Here is a 20,361-nt window from a genome sequence, read left to right as displayed (position 1 = left end):
TGACCCCTTTCAATAGAGTAGGCCTAGCCTAGGCTAACTCTAACTTGGGTTATTGAGGTGGCCTACTTTTGTCCAAATATATTCAGAGAAGGCTATGCATGTCATCTGCCTGTACTGTAGTGATGAAACAATAAATGTTCCTAATCATATTTTTTTCATTAATTAATTTATTCATGTTTAGCAGTAAGTTCATAAAACTCAGAGATGCATTTCCCGTCAATCAACATGACGTCAGGGATTTGGCCACGCCACGTCGTATGAGATATGTCGCAAAGCACTAGCAGTCTCACCCGACGGTACACAACAGGATTTCACGCTATGGGTCGTGGCAAGGATGCTCAGCCAAGCAGCGACAAAGACAACGGTGGCGCTTTAGCAAGAGGACACTCAAGTATGTAGCGAATATTATGCCTAAAAGTATTGCTATGCGTGCAGAATCATCTCATAATCTATCTTGGATGTCGTAGTATTTGCCTCACGTAGACTAACGTTAGCTAACAGCTCCTTCGAGAAAGAGAGCATCTTTATCAGCTGATCCGTCACATGGTAGTAGATAGCTCGCTTGTTAGTTTTCCAAACCTTGATAACGTTACAGATGTGTGGTTGTATCTAGAAAGATACCCGTTTCATGCACGCCAGTGTATTACTGTATGGCAGGCTTTACTTTCACTTTAAATTGATGCTAAGACGCGGCAGTGCCGCAGCTAGCTTAGCATTATATGGGAGAGATTTGACTTATCCCATGAACATTTTGAACCCGCGTAGTATTATCTAATAAGTCAGCGTGATGTAACATTTTCATCGTCATAAACCACATACGTGAGCAAGTCATGCTTCCCCTTTGTGCCATCCGTAGACAGGACGCTGGGGTATGGATATGAGTAAAAGCTAACCTTTGTTGTCTGGGGAATGTTCCCATATCGTGAGCTGGCGATGAATGGCCAGTTACCTTTAACGTTGCCTCAAAGTGTTTGAACAAAGACTCGTGGTTTGACGTTGCTGAGTACGTAGGTGAGGAGCAATGACTCCGGGTATCACGACAGAGATTTCCGGTCATATTTAGCACTTGGTTGTTCTTGGGAAATGCGTTTGATGGTGCGTGGTTATAGAGAGCGGCGAGTGGGGGGAAGAGCGCGCGAGTCATTTCTGTCTGCTGGGATAGTCGTCTTGTGGGGACGCCTATGCTTGATTTTTGTGTGATTTGTAGAGAATAAGAAACCTACGAGTAACCTTGTGTTTTCGCGTCGTAGCGATGAAAAATTGCGAATATCAACAAATAGATCCTCAGGCACTACCGACACCCACACCAACTCCAACACCTCCTTCACAACCCTGTCCCGAGAAGACCAAAAAGCAACAGAGAAAATGGGAGGTATTCCCCGGAAAGAATCGCTTTTACTGTGACGGCAGGATAATCGTATCTCGCCAGAGTGGTGTTCTCCCTTTGACGCTTGGTCTCATCCTCGTCACCAGTGGATTATTCTTCATATTTGAGTAAGTGCACCCTTCGTTGAATGACTTTAAAATCCTCATATTTGTAAAGTCAGCAATCAATGACTTGGTGATGGAGGAAGATATTCTCTTAAAGACACACTATGCAGTTTTTTTAGCTTAATGTGCAAGTTTTTTAGCTTAATTTACCTTAATTTAACAGCTTCAGAGTCATTGGAATGGTTCTATGACTTTTTTCGGGTTGAATGGTGGCCGTCTCGCTTCCCCCTAGCGCCTGTGAGCGGAAAAACCACCCTTGCAACTGTGGGTCGCGGGCCGATGGCCTCAGTGTCAGGAAGTATAACGAGTGTAACTTTACTTTACTTGAATGCTTTACTGCGTTCAAATACACATACACGCCAGGCACCGGCTAGAAAAAGGTAGCGATGGAGTTTCTCAGACATTCGTCATGACGGAGCCAGCGAAAAAGAATCAAAAACCGAGAAAACAGTAAGGAATATGCCAATACTGCATAGTTTACCTTTAAATGTCACCACTTTTGTCCATTCTAAAGTATCAGTATCTGTATCATTGATTCATGATCAATGGCTTGATTATAGTTGATGATTTGATGTAAAATTGCGGAGTGTGGAATTATTATTCTTTATCCCTTGTTCATAAAAAGCATAAACGTTTCTGGTGGAATGATCTCGGGCACAGGGTACTTTCTGAAATTAATCTGTTATATTTGTGGAAGTGCTTGACCACATGCCTGAAAAAGATGATTCTAGCTAGTAGAATTCTTCAGTGAATTGCTACCAACTTAATTGTGGCTGTAGCCTGGAGCACTCTTCATTCAGTCTTCTAACAGTTCAAAATGGGGCAGACACATCCATCACTTGATCAATCACAGGGTTCAGTGACCAGCTAAATAGCATAGCTGGAGGAAATGGAACACTCTAATGTTCTAGTGACCGAGCATGCTAGAATCAGAGACTGTTCTAAACAATGTTTGCGAGAATCCTTGTCATCTCTCTCTCTTGCTTTCCTAGCTGTCCATTCCTGGTGAAGCACTTGACCAGTGGCATTCCAGTGATCGGGGGCGTGCTGTTTGTGTTTGTGGTCATCTCCCTGCTCCAGACTAGTTTCACTGACCCCGGGATTCTGCCCCGGGCAACACCGGAGGAGGCTGCCGACATCGAGAAACAGATCGGTAAGGGAAACTCGACAGAACCCCTGCGGCCCTTTCGACATGAGTCACACAAGCCTCCACACATTCAGCACTCTGTAGCGGCCTGTTGGCTTGTGCAATAAGGGGGAAACGAATACTGATCACTTATGTGCAAAACATGCTGATTTAACCACCCTCAAGATTTATTTGATGTTGGAAATTGTTACACTTAAGAGGCACTAATATCTATATTGCATCTGAAGAGCCTTTAATCTCCTATACAGCGAAGCAGACATAGTGCTACCCAGTAGGTGTAATCCCATAGTCAGGCCAGTGCGATCTTGTGGATTCATGGTGTTCATGGCTTGATCTCACGCAATCGCTGCACTGCATGTGTCTTGTTTGTTTGTACATTTCTCTGAGTCAGTTAATTTGCTTTGCAGTGCCATGGACTAGCCTCCCCCCCCCTCCATACCACCATAGTTGTGTTGCTGATGCTCTGAGAGAGATGCTGTAATTAAGGCACTGTGATGTGACTGTGCGTGGGTGGGCTTCGCAGTGACAGACAGTTCAGACCAGCCACTTGTCTTAATGTGAGGGCCCTTGGCACTCGGCTGTCATTTCAACTGTGTGAGAAATTAAATTGAGGTGATGGCCTGTCAGAAGTGTGTGACACTGACGTAATGCTTTCAATCTCAATCTCTCTCTCTCTCCACTGTCTCACATACACAAAAATAAACTCACACAAAAATAAACACACACAGACACAATTACTCACTTCAGGGCAGTCTTTCTAACTGTGCTTGTCCTGACACACACACACACAGACACACACACACAGACACACAGACAGGAAAAGCGCTCAGTAAATTAGCTTCTGAATTGTTTGTTTTGCAGTTCAGTGAACAGTGCAGGCCCCGTGTTGCAATCAGCCTCGCCACACGGTACCCAGTGGAGTGATCCAAATGACGCTTCAGTGCCCTCACATAGCATCCAGAGACCAGCGGATAGAGCATGTAGCCAGAAAAGGCATCCAAGCATCTCAAAGTGCATTGTTTAGTTTTCCCATGTTGTTTCCAAAGTTTCCAAAAAGTCTCATTGTGCTACATACAAACCATTAACCATCATCACCATCAGAATGTCATTTTATCCAATTAGCTTAATTCTATCCAGTTACCTTTTGTATCTGTTTTCTGCACATTTACAATTAGCCAAAGTTGAACCTGATGTAGTCTAATCTTTAAACACCCTTTCTCTCTTTGTCTCTGTGGTGGTGGTGGTTGTAGCACAACAATGCTTTTGATGACCACAACCCTGCTCATTTTCCCCTGATTGCTGATTTGATCAAGATCCTAGCTAAGGTCAGCTCCTCGCTTGACCTCTGCTTGACACAAGTGGACTTTGTATGTGTCACTCACTCACTCACTCTGTGATAAAGACCTTTTTGTGAGTGGACTCTTTGTCTCGATTGGGTCTTGGATGAAAGGCTGTGTTTAGCATGCCTGTGATGTCTACTCTGTGATGCCGGGCCTAATTATGAAGAGCTTATATGTCCATTATTCTCTTGATGAATTGATTAGCTATTTGGTCTATAAAATGTCAGAAAATGGTGAAAAATGGCCATGAGTGTTTCCCAAAGCCCAAGTTGTTTGGAGTGGACGTTGTGTGTCTCTGTGATGAGGGTCTCAGTTGGACTTGTTGACCCTCTGATAAAAGCCTGGTAATTAAGAGGCAGTCAGTCATATCCATTCATTAGAACTTCCACCCAGCCTAGGACCGTGCTGACGGATGTCCTGAGGATGCACACACTCTCACATTCACATTCTCTCTCACACACACACACACACACACACACACACACTCACTCACCCACCTACTCTCTCTGACTGACATTTATTTATTACAGGTCTTCTGTATCTGAGCGGTCCTCTGTTCTTGACCGTTGCTAAAACTTATCACTCTTACGGCTATTTCTGTCCCAAAAGGTGCCTTGTGTTTGCAACGTTTCTCAGAGAAAATGTCAGACCCAAGTGGGATTTTTCCCCCCCAGGTTTCTGTGCTTGTGCCTGTGGGCATGTTTGTACGTGTGTGTGTGTGTGTGCTCGTGTCTGGTTGCCATTCAAGGATGAGTGTGGCCAGTGGTTTACGGTCCACTCAGGGAAGCAGGAAAGTCCTGTGAGTCATCTGTGGGCCGGTAAACACTAAACAGTGACCCACGCTGTGGGCGTCATTGTCATCAGTCAGCAACTCTGGGTTCCCGCCAAGATTGCAGACGTCTTCACTGACAATGGCTTACTTTCTCTCTCTCTGTGACCTCCATATGTCTCTCCCCCTCCACTGGTCTGAATGTCTTCTGTGGAGCACTATAGGCCCTGCCGCATGGTGTATAGATACAGGCCTCATCGTTACAGACTGTAATACTGAAAGGTTAAACGTTCCTATTAAAGGAGAAATCTGGCGATTTATCTCACAGATCTCCGTTTCTCGAGATCACTGAGTACTAACGGTACGAAACAAAAGTCGATTTTACCTTGCTGGAGTTGCTAGTTCCAACAGCTAAAGCAGCCAGGCAGCTACAGCACTACACTCTGGGGGCATGTCCGTGAGCCCCCATGCACACAACCTCGAGAAACGGAGATCGGAAATCGCCTGATTTCCCCTTTAATGTTCTTTACATAAAGAAAAATTATATATTATCCTACTTAATGTATTTAAGTGATGAATGTGTTTGTTATTGCATATCTACTTGTATAGACCTACTGCTTAGTGATCCAGCCTCTATCATGTCCAGTTACATTTATCATATTTCTCCTGCCCTGAGCAGTTTCTATGTAATTTCTGCTTACTCGATCAATGTCAGTATCACTTCTTCTATAGTAGTAGTTCATCTTCCTCTTCTATGACATCAGTGTGTCTACAACATTGCCCATAATGCTTTGCCTCACAGCCCATGGTTACAACGCTGTCATAAATCGTTTTTTACTACACTGCTGTAAACTAATGTAGTGTGATTGTCTGGCAGTGGAAGATTGCTTTTCTGCTGCATGGCTCTCTAGTGTTAGTCAGGCCCTTTGGGTTGTAGCCAGCACCACCCTCTTCTGTTTGCTGTTACTGTTATCACTTCCCTGACCTTTCCTCTTCTCTGTGGGGTGTTCATGTGCTCTCTCTCTCTCTCTCCCTCCCTCCCTCCCTCCTCTTCCTCTTCATAGATAATCCCGGTGCGTCCTCATCCTCCACGTATCGCCCTCCACCGCGCACCAAGGAGATCGTCATCAACCAGCAGGTGGTCAAGCTCAAGTACTGCTTCACCTGCAAGATCTTCCGGCCGCCCCGCACCTCCCACTGCAGCCTCTGTGACAACTGCGTGGGTGAGTGTGTGTGTGTCTGTCTGTGTGTCTGTCTGTGTGTGTGTGTGTGTATGCCATGTGTGTGTAAACGGGTGTGTGCCATTTGTGTGTGTGTATGTGTGTTTGTTTGTTTATTTTGTTGTGTGTGTGTGGGTACATTGTCTGTCTGTCTGTTTGTGTGTGTGTGTGTGTGTGTGTGTGTGTGCACGCTGCCTGCAGAGTGATGTTTGCACGCATGGGTGTTTTCTGTAATACTTGCGTGTGTGCACATGCATATCCACATGTGTGTATTTTTGGTGTGTGTGTGTGGTCGCTGCCTGCAGGGTGATATTTCCCCTCCTCTCTCATATGGCTGTGGCAGCTGAATTCAGTGTCTGTCAGTGCCCTAAATATGTCAAGTGCAAATTGTGTGTTTGCGGAATGTGGGACTTTGCTTCCACAAATCTGATAATGTTACTTTTGAAATTATTAGGTGTGAAGTAAGTGATTCATTTTTCACCAATGATGGAAATAGGAGGATGTTAAGAACAGTAAAATTGCATAACACTTTCCTAGTGTCTTGCCTGATCAGCCTTTTGGCACAGTAATCACAGTAGTAGTGTCTTAATTATAGATGTGGAATTGATGATCTGTCAGCAGCATTTCATTTGTCCTCATTTGCATTCAACGTGTGTGTGTGTGTGTGTGTGTGTGTGTGCGTGTGTGTGTGTGTGTGTGTGTGTGTGTGTGTGTGTGTGTGTGTGTGTGTGTGTGTGTGTCCATCCATGCCTGTGTGTATCTGAGCGCGTGTGTGTCCATGTCCATCCATGCCTGTGTGTGTGTCTCTGTGTGTATCTGAGCGCATGTGTGTGGGTGCACTCTGCTGTAAATGGCAGCATAGTGAGCATCTTGGGTGTTGGCAGGCTGCGTGGGATAAGCGTACCACCACATGTTGCTCTCTGTGGGCTTAGATGTGGCTGCTGGTCTGGTGCCAGGAACAGCAGGTGGAATGCTGGGTGCTGCACTCATGGCCCGACCAGATGTCTGTCTATGTGCTCTCTCTCTCTCTCTCTCTCTCTCTCTCTCTCTCTCTCTCTCTCTCTCTCTCTCTCTCTCTCTCTCTCTCTCTCTCTCTCTCTCTCTCTCTCTCTCTCTCTCTCTCTCTCTCTCTCTCTCTCTCTCTCTCTCTCTCTCTCTCTCTCTCTCTCTCTCTCTCTCTCTCTCTCTCTCGACCATGCTTCTCTGATCAGTGTTTTGTTTGGTGTACAGTGTTGACGAGAAATCACATGTAAATGTGGACATGCTTGTACAGACCTGAGGGATGTTTTTTGTGTTGTAGCCGTGTCAAGAGTCAAATGTTATTATGCGACCGTGATTTGACTGTGTGTCTCTTCCATAGAGCGGTTTGACCATCACTGTCCTTGGGTGGGCAACTGCGTGGGCAAGCGTAACTATCGCTTCTTCTACTGCTTCATCGTGTCGCTCTCCTTCCTCACCGCCTTCATCTTCGGCTGTGTGACAACACACCTGGCCTTGCGTACGTATATCTGCAAATTCAGCTCCCTCTGAACGTTTCCAGTTTTATTCAAAATGAAAAAGATTGACTATTTCATGGAAACTATACGTTATGAATACGTTTTGAATTTGATTTGAGAGAATATCTACCACTGTGCTGCTTCTGCTTCACCTCTTCATTTAACAAAATTCTGTACATGTTTAGGAACTGAGGAGACCAGTTGCTAGAGTTTTGAGGATTAAATGTTTCATTTCATTCATTCATAAACATTTCTGCCCGATATAGGACAGTTTCTTAACTGTATGGGGTATTCCTAATCATGTTTTTCATTTCGTGATGCACCTAATTTGACAGGTTTGGACTGCAGACAGGCCATTTTAGTATCTAGACTGCAGACAGGCCATTTTAACACCTGGCTCCTCTATGGAAAAATACTGCTTAAATATGTGCAGAATTCATTTTGGCATTGTTTTCCTGAAATATTCAAGGTCTTCCCTGGAAAAACATTGCCTAAATAGCAGTATATGTTGCTAAAAACCTGTATACTGTACATCATTCAGAATTGATTGTGCCTTGCCAGATGTGCAAGATGCCCATGCTGTAGTAGGCACTAATGCACCTCCACACATCATAGATGTTTGGTTTCAAACTGAGCACGAAAACAAGTTGGATAGGCTGGATACTTGGACAGGCCCTCTCCTCTTTAGCCCAGATAGAGTCCATGATGCTCAAAAAGAATGCCACATTTTGATTGATCAAACCACAGGACCTTTTCCATTTTACCTTAGTCCATTTTAAACAAGCTCAGGCCAAGATAAGACAGTGGTATTTCTGTACCTTGTCTAAATACAATTTTGGCTGTTGCATGGTAAAGTTAACACTAGCATTTCTGAATTGAGTATCAAACTCTGCTCATAGACAATGGTTATCAGAAGTTTCCCAGAGCCCATACAATGATTTTCTTTACAGAAACAGGTCTGGTTTTAATGCAGTGGCATCTGAGGTCAAAAAGACCACGGCCATCCAATATTGTTTTTCAGCTCTATCCCTTGTTTGCAAATATTTCTCTGGATTCTCTGAATATTTTAATGACATTATATACTGTAGATGATGAAATCCCCATATGTCATAATTTCATGTTAAGAAGCATTACAATGACTTTGTTTCATCATTTGTGCACACAGGTTTACACATAGTGCTGAATACCACTACAACTTTACTTCTAAGAGACCCTGCCTCTATGGGATGCTCTTTTTCATACCCAATCATGTTGCCAGTTTCCCTAATTAGTTGTGAAATATTCCTCCATTTGTTTTCTTTATCACCACAATTTTCCCAGTATTTTGTTGCCCCTGCCCCAACTTTTTTTTAACTTGTTGCTAGTATCAAATTCAAAATGAACATATATTTTCCATGAAATAGTCAAATTTGTCATTTTCAACATTTGATATGTTGTCTGTATCCTTTTTGCAGCTAAATATGAGTTTACGAGATTTGCAGATTATTACATTTTGCCTTCATTTGCATTTTACACGCCGTCCCAACTTTTTCTGATTCTTTAAATGTGTACTTTGTATGTTTGTAATATCACCCTTTTTTGTAGTGTTCCCTTCTGTGCGGGTTGCCTTGGGGATTGCCTACTCTGTCTGTGTAGGCATTTCCCTTTATGTGTCTTGGCCTGTATGTCTAGATGAACAGGAATTTGACTTCAAATGCAGCCCTGTTCTGTTCCCTGTGTTTTCTCCACTCCTTCCCTCATGTTTGACTGAGCCTTAGCTATGTTAATGAGAGACTGTCAGTCTGACTGTGTGTGTCTGCTTATTCGTACGCTCGTCCCAACACGTCTTTCAGCTATTCCTCCATTTCAAAGCTCTACAGATCTTTCAGCACAGCTGTCTGCATTATGAGCCTTTTTTTTATATTTTTTATAGATTTTTTTTTTTGTGCATTAGCTGTCATTTTGTATAGATTCACTCTGTATTTAAACTTACCAAAGAGAGCCCAGCTTGTAGAGCAAAGTTGAGCAACAAGCAACAATGAAAGAATTCATTAGACTGATAGTGACTGCTAATGTAATACCATGAGCAACAACATAATCTAATACACTTTACTTGTTGCCCAACTTCTTGCTTTGCTCCTTGCTCTTTGCGGTCATGTAAACGAATGCGCTGAGAGCCGGTTCAGCATTGACTTAACAGCTAATGCCGGTTGTGTATTTTTCCCGCAGGATCACGGGGAAGTAATGGATTGGTGAATGCCCTTCAGGAGAGCCCAGCCAGATATCCTTTTTCCTACATGCTTGGATTTAAGATATCATTATTATTTTCTAGATATTCCTCCAAAGGCTCGAGACAATGGTTCTTAACTGTACAACCTGTTTGAGAACTCACCACATTAAGCTAGTTTGTGTAACATGAGTTTGTCATCAAAATATCCATTAGGGAATGGTGACTATTTGTCTTTCTCTACCCTATGTTTGCTATTTCCCCTTAAAGGAGGATTCTGGGGCAGTTCAGGGGAACTGGAGCATTTTTACAACCATGTCCCCATAGTGTAGCACTGTAGCTGCCTGGCTGCTCTAGCTGTTGGCTGTAGCAACTCAAGCTTTTTTTTTCTTCTTTTTTTTGTACCGACAGTACTCGGTGACCTCAAGAAACAGATCTTTGTGAAAAATTGCCTTCTCCTTTTAGTTGTCCCTTTGCTTCTTTTGCTGTGGAGTCCATACAAGTCCCCTGAGTTATTGTGGGTGTGTTGTGCCCGGAGGCTAGAATGTATCTCTCGCTTTCTTGTATATATCTGTTCTCTTGTGAAGCTTCTCTTTGAGTCCTTAACCTCCCTTGCACTGCTCTAGAGCTTGTGGTCTGTTTTTTCTCGGTCTGGTCTATTCTGGGCCTCTCAGGCTTCCATACATACCTGGTGGCGTCCAATCTCACCACCAATGAAGACGTGAGTATGAACTCAACATGCTCTCCTCTCCACTCGTCCTAATACGAACAATGTGAGCTTGAAATGGTACACATGACGTCCGTTTGACTAATACCAAGTGTGTCTCCTGTCCGCTGTCCAGATCAAAGGCTCGTGGTCAGGGAAGAGTGGCTCCGAGGACACTGGGAATCCTTACAGCTACCACAACATCTTTAAGAACTGCTGTGTGGTCTTGTGTGGCCCGATGCCGCCCAGGTGAGTGAGACATGGAGGGCAGGATGGAGGCACAGTTATCATATGCTTAGGTACTGTATGGACGATCAGGGGAAAGGTCTTGAGACCACACACTAGATGCTGCTCCCAAACTAAGTTAATGGGCTTTTTTTATTCATTTTTTATAATATCTGCATGTGATGTTCAGTGTATGATGTATTACAAATTCAGCAGAATTTAGCGTGTGGATTTTACTTTTTACTTTGTCACTTATATTTCCACCCAACACATAGGACTAACTTGTGTGTGCTTTTTACCCAAAATAATCTGAATCTCTCACTCTCTTTTTCTCTTTCTCTTTCTTTCTTTCTCTCTCCTCTCTTCTTTCTCTCTCTCTCTCCTTCCTTCTCCCACTCTGTCCTCTGTCTTCACTCCCTCTTTTCCTGTCTCTGTCCTGTCCCTCTTACTTCCTGGATGTCTCTGCTGTTTTTCTCTTACCTGTGGTCGTCATAGTGATGCGTGTGTTTCTCTCTGCCTACCCCAGTTTGATTGACAGGCGAGGGTATGTGCCTGAGGACTCCCTCCCCAGCGCCACCGTGGAGATCCAGCTGCCTGCTGCCAAAAATGACATCAACGTGGTAGGCAAAGTGGCCAAAGTGGTTTACTAGGAGACCCCTGACCTGACCTCTGACCCCCCATGACGCCACCTCATTCCTGTCCCATCATCTGTCCATCCTAAACACTCCAAAGGCCTGAATGATGAATGCACCCCCCCCCCCCCCCCCAAGGATCCCCCCCACCACCCTTCAAACTTGTCATGACCCCCCCCCCCCCCCCAGGATGCATCCCAGACTTATCTTGTTGTTTGACCTCTGACTGCCTGGCAGGAGCCAAGGCTCTGGACATTTCATTGGGTGATGGTGCCATGACAGTCAAGACAAGGGAATGAGGAAGTGCAGGACGGGTGTGTCAGGTGATCGCTGCAGTGCAGCTGTAGAATTCTGCCTCAGTGGCTAATTGTGCTAGCGTAGCTTAGGCAACGTTCAGGCCAGGGAGGGTTCACTTCCTGGTTTCTGTTCCGTTTAGTTTTTATCTTTCTTTTTGCTTTCTTTTTTTATCATGATGTGTAGCTGTCACTACAGTAAGTGACCTCCTCATACTCCATGCCATGCTCCGGGCAGTGACCTGAGGGTGTCGGGGCAGGCATGGGGACTGGGTGACCACCCAGCAGTGAGTCTGCCTCAGGGTGGCGGCTGAGTGTTTACTGTCGGTCAGAAAGTGGCGTGGTTTTCAACGCCAACTGATCTCTGTTCAGTAGTGTGATCTGGCTCTGGGAAGTCAAAGAGGAAGGGAGACGTGTGGTTTTATCTACCCCCCGACCCCCCAACCACACACACACTCACACAAATACACACACACAAACAAATACTTTCCCGCTACTCACACACACAAACACTTTCCCGCTACTCTCTCACACACACACACACACACACACACTTGATCCACACTGTGCAAAATGCTTATGATCTGGATCCATAAGCTTATTCAGAAAGTAGGATCTGTGTGTGTGTGTGTGTGTGTGTGTTTGTTTGCAAACTGAGGTGTTTCTCATATTCTTATTTTGATGTCTGTAAAAGACCAGTGGTCAAGCCTTGTAGCTTAGCCTCACTTGGCGATCATGAAATCTTGTTGTGTGACCATTGTACTTGTGAATTGGAAACCGGTCCGGGTGTTTACGCAGAAGTGCGGAACGTTAAAGAGGAACGTGTGGTCAGTCTGTTGGTCCGTCTGTCCGCCTGTTTGGAAGGCCTCTGCACGAGGCTGGGGAGCCGGCCTTTAGCAGTTCCCTCGTCTTTGTCCTTATGGGCAGCAGTCAGAGCGAAAGACCCCTCCTCTCACTTTAGACCATATTCTCACAAACTCCCTCTCGTAGTGTTTTGCTTTGGTCCATGAAGTGAATGTTAGAGAAAGAGGGAAGACATGGCCGGTGCTTTTGAGAAGGATAAGCGCTCTCGTGCAATAACCAGCCAGTGTTGTGTGCTGATTGCCAGAATGGATGAAATAATATTTCGACTTTTTTTTCATTGTTGAACAAACTGAAAGCTTTCTTTAAAAGCATGTGTACTGTGTGCCTCACTGTGCTGTTTTGTTTTGTTTTGTTTTTATGTGTGTGAGAATGTATTTTTTTTTTCCCAGTGTGAAGTATTTGTTGGTAACTCAGGAATAGATCCCTGGTCCTGCTGTTTTGATTTCATACCGCTGTTGTAAATGACTGTCCTTCTGATTTTTTGTCACAGCCAATTTGTTTTTGCATGAATGTGTGTTATTTTGTTTTATATTTTTATATCTGTTTTGTTACAATTCTGTTAAGTTTTGTTTGTTTGTTTGTTTTATTTTAATAATGAAAGAGGATCTAAAAGAATAAAATCATTTTTTAAGTTAATAGTGCACCCCTACTATTGTCTCAGTTTTACCCCTTTATTTCCGTGAGTGTGTGTGTGTACTTAAAATGGTCTGTGTCCGAGATTGGTCTAAGCTGCGCTATACACCCTGATACGGGCCAAGTACGCATATTCTGAAAGATGATTGATTTTTCCATGTTTTAGTATGTCTATCTCTGTGTAACTCAGCCTCTGTGTGCCTGCATGTGTGTTTATGTTTGTGTGTGTGTGTGTGTGTGTGTGTGTGTGTGTGTGTGTGTACGCACATCCTCCAGGAGGATGATTGTCTGGACTTTGCTCAGAGCTGCACCAGCTGATGAGTCAGTAGGACGAGGTTGGACAGGAGGTTGGTACAGTCACAGCGTGCGTGTGTGTGTGTGTGTGTGTGTGTGTGTGTGTGTCTCACTCGGAGGGCTGTCATGAGCTCATTTTAGCTTTTATTTTAGTTTGTAAGCTTGTCTTCCTTCACTCTGTTCTTTCTCTATCTGTCTTTCTCTGCCCCCCCCCTCTGCATCCTTCTCTCTCTCACCCTCCTCTCCTCTGCACCTCCTCCTCCTCTTCACCCTCCACTCCTCTTCACTCTCCTCTCTAGACCTCCTCTTCACCTCCTCCTCTTCACCCTCCTCTCCTCTTCACTCTCCTCTCTAGACCTCTTCTTCACCTCCTCCTCCTTTTCACCCTCCTCTACACATCACCGCCTCCTCTTCTCTTCACTTCCTCTTCTCCACCTCCTCTCTTTAACCCCACTCCCTCACCTCACATTGTTTTTATTTTGTCATTGTTTCTTTTCTCTCATCCTTTTTCCACCCCCCCCTTCCATGTATTTGTTACTTGTGCTCTCTCTCCCTTTCTCGTCTCATCTCTCCCTTTCTCTCATTCCTCTCTCTCTCTCTCTCTCTCTCTCTCTCTCTCTCTCTCTCTCTCTCTCTCTCTCTCTCTCTCTCTCTCTCTCTCTCTCTCTCTCTCTCCATTGCAATGCATGCTGCTTAGCTGCATAGCTGAGACGAGCTCTGTCAAGGCTGGTCTATCATTAAGACTTCACGTCTCCAGCCTGTGCCAGGGCGAGTGCCCATGCTGGTGCTAATGCCAGGCACATGTGCTGGCACCCACACTGCGATGACACGCACCACGCTTTCAGTTTCCACCACAGCTGAAAACGGAAACGCTTCACTTACCGATGTATTCTGATGACACTGTGCTTTTTTTTTTCAGTCGTGTTTGTGTCTGTATGGGTGAGTGTTTTTATTTGGGTTGGGTTCAGTTTCTATTGTTGAGGTCATTATCTTCCAGTTGTCTTATTAAATAATTGTCTTATTACAACACAACTGGTTGCTGCTTCACAGCACTGTAGAATATCCTTCACCCTCAGCCACTGAAGTGATGAAGTGAACACTTGGCCTGACATAGTAGCTCCCTCTTTGCCCTTTCACAGTGTTGTCCCACAAAGAAGCTATGTCAGTGTGGCTTGTCTTAATCACATACTACAGCACACATGCATTGCTATTCACATGGGGCCAGAAGAGCTCACCACCAGCAGAGCTCCATCATGTTCAGTGTGTGGGCCTGTTGGATTAAAGTGGAGTTAACACAGGATGGCGTCATCTGTCTGGCAGGAGGTAATGGTACGCTGTTATGACTGTTATGGAAAATTATGAGTATCAGAAATGAGCAATTCCACCTGGTGTGTGATGGATCGGAGCGGGGAACGTGTGTGTGTGAGAGACTCTGCCTGCACTGCTTGTTCTGGCTGACACTGACATGACTTTGTTGCATGACCTGTCTTAACCCTACACCCCCCCCCCCCCCAAATTTACTCTGCACTTTGGCTGGCTGTGTGCATGTGAGTGTGTTATTAGTGTTTATGGCAGGGAAGCCAGATGATTCTAATCAGATTACTGATTACTGCTCTCATGTTGTGATGTTCTTTCTAAATCTCGTCTTACTCTGTTCTTTCCCTTCACTCTCCTCCTCTTCACCTTCTCTTCACCCTCCTCCTCCTTTTCACCCTCCTCCTTTTCACCCTCCTCCTCCTCTTCGCCTCCTCCTTTTCACCCTCCTCCTCCTCACCACCTCCTCGCCTCTCACCATTGGTTGGAATTGCTTTTTTATTTCGTCAACGTTTCTTTTCTCTTACCCTTCTTCCACTCCCCCAACCCCCCCCCTACCCCGCTGTGGCCATGGTCATCCCATTCCCAGACTGCTGAGACCAGTAAAGTCTTACTGGAGCTGGCGTCCCGCTCTCCTCTGCCTTCCTCCTCCACCTCTTCCTCTCCGCTCCCTCAGGGGAAGGCCACAGGCTCGCTGAAGGCCAAGGGCTCGCTGAAGAACCCCAGCAAAGATGCCCCCCTGAAGCCCCCTGGCAAAAATGCTCCCCTGAAGCACTCTGGCAAAGATGCCCCCCTGAAGCACTCTGGCAAAGATGCCCCCCTGAAGCACCCTGGCAAAGATGCCCCCCTGAAGCACCCTGGCAAAGATGCCCCCCTGAAGCACTCTGGCAAAGATGCCCCCCTGAAGAACCCTGGCAAAGATGCCCCCCTAAAGGCCCCCAACAAAGACGCCCCCCTAAAGGCCCCCAACAAAGACGCCCCCCTAAAGGCCCTCCGCAAAGACGCCCCCCTAAAGGCCCCCAGCAAAGATGCCCCTCGGCCTCGCACCAGCTCTGCTCCTGCCCCCGTCGCTGCGCCAGTTCCAGTGTCTGTTCCAGGTCCAGCGTCCAAGCTGCCTCCAGCTCCAGGTCTTCCAGTGGAGCCGACTCAGGGCAGCACCAGTGCGGGTGGTGGTGGCGGTAGCAGCAGCGTCCTCAACGTCTCCAGCCCTGCTGACAAACGCCGGCCTGGGCACGGCAGCTCTAAGCGGGCGACCTCTTCGCACTCCCACAAGCACGTCCATACCCACAAGCCTGCCAACGGAACTGCGTCTTCAACCGCGCCTTCACCCGTGCCAGCTGTAGCTCCTGACCTGTCCACCCTGCAGCAGGCGGCTGCCCCCTTCCTCTCCAGCTCCTCCTCCTCCACCCCCGCGGGTCGAAAGCGCAGCAGCATCAGCAGTGGCAGCCACCGCCGAGAGCGAAGGGACCCCAAGCTCACCTCGCAGCACTGACCAACGGGCAGGAGCAAGGGGGGCACTACCAGGCAGGGCACTCCGACTGGCACAGTGGTAGGTGGCACTTGAGGGGAGGACACTTAGGCAAGCAGTGCTGACCACCTGTGCGACTGACCCTTGCTGCGTCTCCTGCTGGACTTCCAAGCAGGGAGCTGCCTTTCTGGAACTCTTGTGCGCGCTCTCTCTCTGCAGAGCAGTGGATGTTTGGTCTCCATGGAGATTTCAGTTATATCACAGTAATAAACTTTAGTGGTGATGCACTTTTTGTGACTCTGCCTGCTCCAATGTGATCTTGCACTTCCCCTGCAAAGCATGCTGGGAACCCCGAGGCACTCCTGTCCCCTGTGAGACTATGGGACAAGACACACACTAAAAAACACACACTAAAAAATAAGAACACACACACACACAGCACTATGTCAGGCTTAAACTGACTGTTCTGAACAGCAATAAGTGAATAGTGTTATGACACTACTCTGCAGGGTAAAGCATATCTGTGAAACCACAGGAACGAAATAAACAAAACAAAAAAAACAAACAAATGGTATAATCATTTTATATGAATTCTAGGCACTCGTGTGGGGAAACGGTGTGCTTTTGACCGGGTTATCTTTATGCAACTCTACATTATCATCATTGCATGCATGGATGCAAACAGAGGACCTGTGGCTCATCGCACGGTCCTTGTCATCCCGCTTTAGAACCATGATCCTGAGTGCATGAGGTTGAACAAATGCTTATTAAAAAGCTACACAAGTAGAATCCTAAGCTGTGTTTGATCATGCGCACCAAAGTACTACCTTAAGTTTCCCAGACTTTCATGTCTAAGGACTTGCCCCTGCTGGCTACCTATCTGGTCTTGGTGCACCCAAACCAGAAGTTCTCAGATGTACACAGAGATGTAAAACAAGCACGTCGTCCTCTGCTTCCCCTTTTGTCTGTTTGTTTTTTGAACAGGAAGTGATGTATTTTGTTTTTCAGACTGTTTTTTCCTCCAGGGCCCCAGGAGGACCTTTTCTCAGAAGCACTTACGCGTGAAGCTCTTAAAACCATCTTCGTACAGCAATACAAAAAAACACCAGACCTTTTGTTTTATTTTCTTGTCACTCACTGACCCGACAAATCAGACTCATTGTCATTTTTTTATGTGGCCATGCATCATTGCAACGTTGTTATCGTGTGGTGATTTGGGGAGGTGGTGAAGTTAGGAAGGTCACTCTGTGGACCACAACGACAATCTGGGGATCTTTGTACTTCTTTATACAACTTGTATGAATTTGCCTGAAGCATTTACCCACAATGCCCCTTGAGCCTCAGCAGTATTTTGCACAGGGAAATGCTATGAAGCGATTGGTTGACACAGTAGTAGTGTGCCCCTTAGACTACATATTGTGTGAATTCTAGTGCACTGCTTCACGTAGAGCTTGTCACAATTGATCTTCCTTGTAGATCTGTGAAGTCACTCACACCTCTTTTGCAAGTCTACTTTCTGTCCTTATCTTTCGCCCACCATCTTGGTCTTATGTGAACATATGATTGTGAACACATTCAAGGAATGCACCCCCCCACACACACACACACTGTTTGTCATAGTTTACTAAAGGGCTTGTCAAAGGTATTAGTGGTTCTCAAAATAAAAATGAAAATAAAAACTCCTGATATTTTGCATGGATGTGAAAATTTTGAATATTAGGAAGCAGTTTTTTGGGGATGACAAAAGTACAAAGGTTACAAAAAATTGCCTCGTGTAAAATGCATAATTAACCATGAAAATCCATAATTAAAAATGAAATGAGCCTTTTCATTTTTAATTTGGTGTGTGTCCTGAAATAGCATCCTGTCGCTGCCTACCTAGCATGCTTCCAATGTGAAATGCTGAATTGAACTTCTGAATTGGTCTGTGGGGGCCCCACTAGAGGGCGCTAGTTACAACAAAACACAATGAAGCAGCTCCCCTGTTGCCTCATCTCCTGAGTGGACTGTGGAGCTCAAAGGGGTGAGGAACACAGGCGAGTCCGGCCCGGTCCTGGGCCTAATGTGGGTCGGATGCGTTCTGCTTCAGACTTAACTTCTGCCTCTCTTTAAATGACTGGCAAGGTGTTTAGGCTATGAATGAAGAATTTGTATCAATTTCAGATTAAAGGCTAAAGAAAAACTAGTGCAAATAACTTTTTACACCTGACATGTAAAAACAATCAATAATTGTTAGGTTACTTCATCTGTCTTTATCATGATCTTATAATAACTCTGAAAAAACTGATTTAACATAATACATCTGGGACAATTTAGTGGCGTCATCACAAGGGATTGTAGGCCTATATGAGTGTTTTGCTAAAAAAAATCCTTGTATTTCTGTGTGAGGGGGTGGGGGGTTTGTATTGTAGTCTGTGGCACAAGATTACTATCATAGCTTTCCCCCTAGTTTAGTCTGTCGGCAGCTGCAGTTGGAAAAAATGAGTGCTCTTTTTCTTTCTTGCTTTTTCTTGTATAAGCTGAAAATGTCCTTGGGTATTGTATGGAGATGCAGACATGCTTTTGCAATTATATCATTAGCGCTCTGAAACGGCAGTGAAATTAGCTGAAATTGAAACCGCCGTGTTCCGCTGCTTGCCAGTAGCCCAGTCTGGCTTTGCTGATATAAGGCCCTTGTTCTTTCCACCCTATTCTGGAACGCGGTGTTCAGTTTTTTTAAAATCAACACCTTAACTCTTTAAACAAAGTAATTACTGGTCCATGAGTGTTTTATCGAAGATTGAAGGAGTCATGCATAATGTTGAAATTGTTACGTTTCCTTAAACAGGCTTCCTTTTCCTATAAAGTTTACTTTTCAGTGCTTTTCTTTTTGGGTGCATTTCAGTTTTAGGGCTATAGGAAAATGACAGAGGGAAATAAATGACAAAGGAAAATGCAAAAATTGGGAAAGTAAAATTGAAAAGGAAATGGAATGGGACTAGGAGCATGGAGAAGTTATGACGTCGGGCTGCCTGCGTAGAAGTTCAATGAACTTAGAAAGTGAAAGGCACATTTTTGTGCCCCCCCCTCTCTCCTCTCTCCCCCTGCTCTATCCTGAGCAGACAGGTTGTGGCCTGCTCCCTCAGTCAAGTTAAAGCTCTCCTCAGTCTGCAGTGTGGGGTAGCACTGAGCACAATCACACACACACACACACACACACACACACACACACACACACACACACACACACAGTATATAAACACTTATAGTTACCTGCACATACTCATGTTTAGATATACACAATAACACACACACCCGTGCATACAGAAATTCGAACATATGCAGACTTACACACACACTAGAGCAGGGGTGGGCAAACTTTTTGGCTCAAGGGCCACATTGGGTTTTGAAAATTGGGCAGCGGGCCGCACAACAACACTCCCCCCCCCCCCCCCCCCCCCCCCCACTCACACACACATAAAAAAAAATACATTTTTTATAGCCTATAATTTAGTATGAAAATTATTTCTTTTAAAATATTAATTGCTTGAACATACTGCTAATTTTATGCTGTTTAACAAATGTATAAATTGTGCACTGTCGCTTTAAGACAGTCGCTTTAATTCATGTTTATTTCTCAATGATCTTATTCCTGCTCCGCTATGGCTAGTGTGCTGTACCTACGGCTGGGCCATCACAGTTTTTAAATGGTCAGTAGTGGGAACTACTGTTGCCTTCATGATTTCCTTTTAAAAGTTTCTTATAAGAAGGAGATATCAATTATCAACATTGACAAGCAGCTCTCTCTCCCTCTTGTGAGTGCAGACGCGTTCCCAATTAAATGGATCGCATAATGTTCACGTTAGATCTGCTGCAAAGGAGATAACTAAGAGTTAACTTAGTTTAACATGATCTCTATTTAACATGATGTTTTGACATTGACATTGTAAACGTTCTCTAAGGAGAGTGAAAAGCAGTTTGCAGTAAAGCTAACCAACGTCGTCTCTATCGCAGGAAAAAAATAGCGAGCAGCCTGATAACCAAATGAAATGCCCGGGCCGGATGAAAGTGCTTGGCGGGCCGGATCCGGCCCGCAGTTTGCCCACCCCTGCACTAGAGCCACATGAGGCAGTGTGTGTGTATATTGCAGTCGCTATGGGGTGATGAGGCCTGGTTGACACATAGAGAGAGAGAGAGCGAGGCAGTCGTGCATGTCCTCTTGTCCTCTAGAGAGCAAGGATGACCTGACCTTCCCTGACCTTCAGAGACAGCTGGCCTGAGTGG

General features: G+C 45.3%; 1 protein-coding gene across 1 annotated transcript; it reads left to right on the top strand.

The window, feature by feature from the left end:
* The first annotated feature begins 259 nt into the window (after positions 1 to 259).
* zdhhc18b (zDHHC palmitoyltransferase 18b) lies at positions 260 to 16,643 on the top strand. Its single transcript, XM_076302237.1, has 10 exons — positions 260 to 391; positions 1,251 to 1,494; positions 2,484 to 2,644; positions 5,812 to 5,970; positions 7,328 to 7,465; positions 9,672 to 9,723; positions 10,288 to 10,390; positions 10,512 to 10,624; positions 11,127 to 11,220; positions 15,220 to 16,643. The coding sequence occupies exons 1-10, from the start codon at positions 265 to 267 to the stop codon at positions 16,120 to 16,122; spliced, it is 2,094 nt and encodes a 697-aa protein (XP_076158352.1). The 5' UTR covers positions 260 to 264; the 3' UTR covers positions 16,123 to 16,643.
* Positions 16,644 to 20,361: the final 3,718 nt, after the last annotated feature.

Source organism: Alosa pseudoharengus, unplaced genomic scaffold (assembly GCF_046254945.1).
Source record: "Alosa pseudoharengus isolate Yale_2024_CS ecotype anadromous, Long Island Sound unplaced genomic scaffold, YU_APseudo_1.1 YU_APseudo_1.1_scf_23, whole genome shotgun sequence".
Taxonomy (NCBI): domain Eukaryota; kingdom Metazoa; phylum Chordata; class Actinopteri; order Clupeiformes; family Clupeidae; genus Alosa; species Alosa pseudoharengus.
This window is presented reverse-complemented; position numbering and strand designations above follow the sequence as displayed.

Excerpts from the sequence above, each read along its gene's own strand:
- zdhhc18b (XM_076302237.1), top strand. The coding sequence starts at position 265 with ATGTCGCAAAGCACTAGCAGTCTCACCCGACGGTACACAACAGGATTT. Across the intron at positions 10,625-11,126 it reads TGTGGCCCGATGCCGCCCAG|TTTGATTGACAGGCGAGGGT; the intron begins GTGAGTGAGACA and ends TGCCTACCCCAG. Across the intron at positions 11,221-15,219 it reads CCAAAAATGACATCAACGTG|ACTGCTGAGACCAGTAAAGT; the intron begins GTAGGCAAAGTG and ends TCCCATTCCCAG.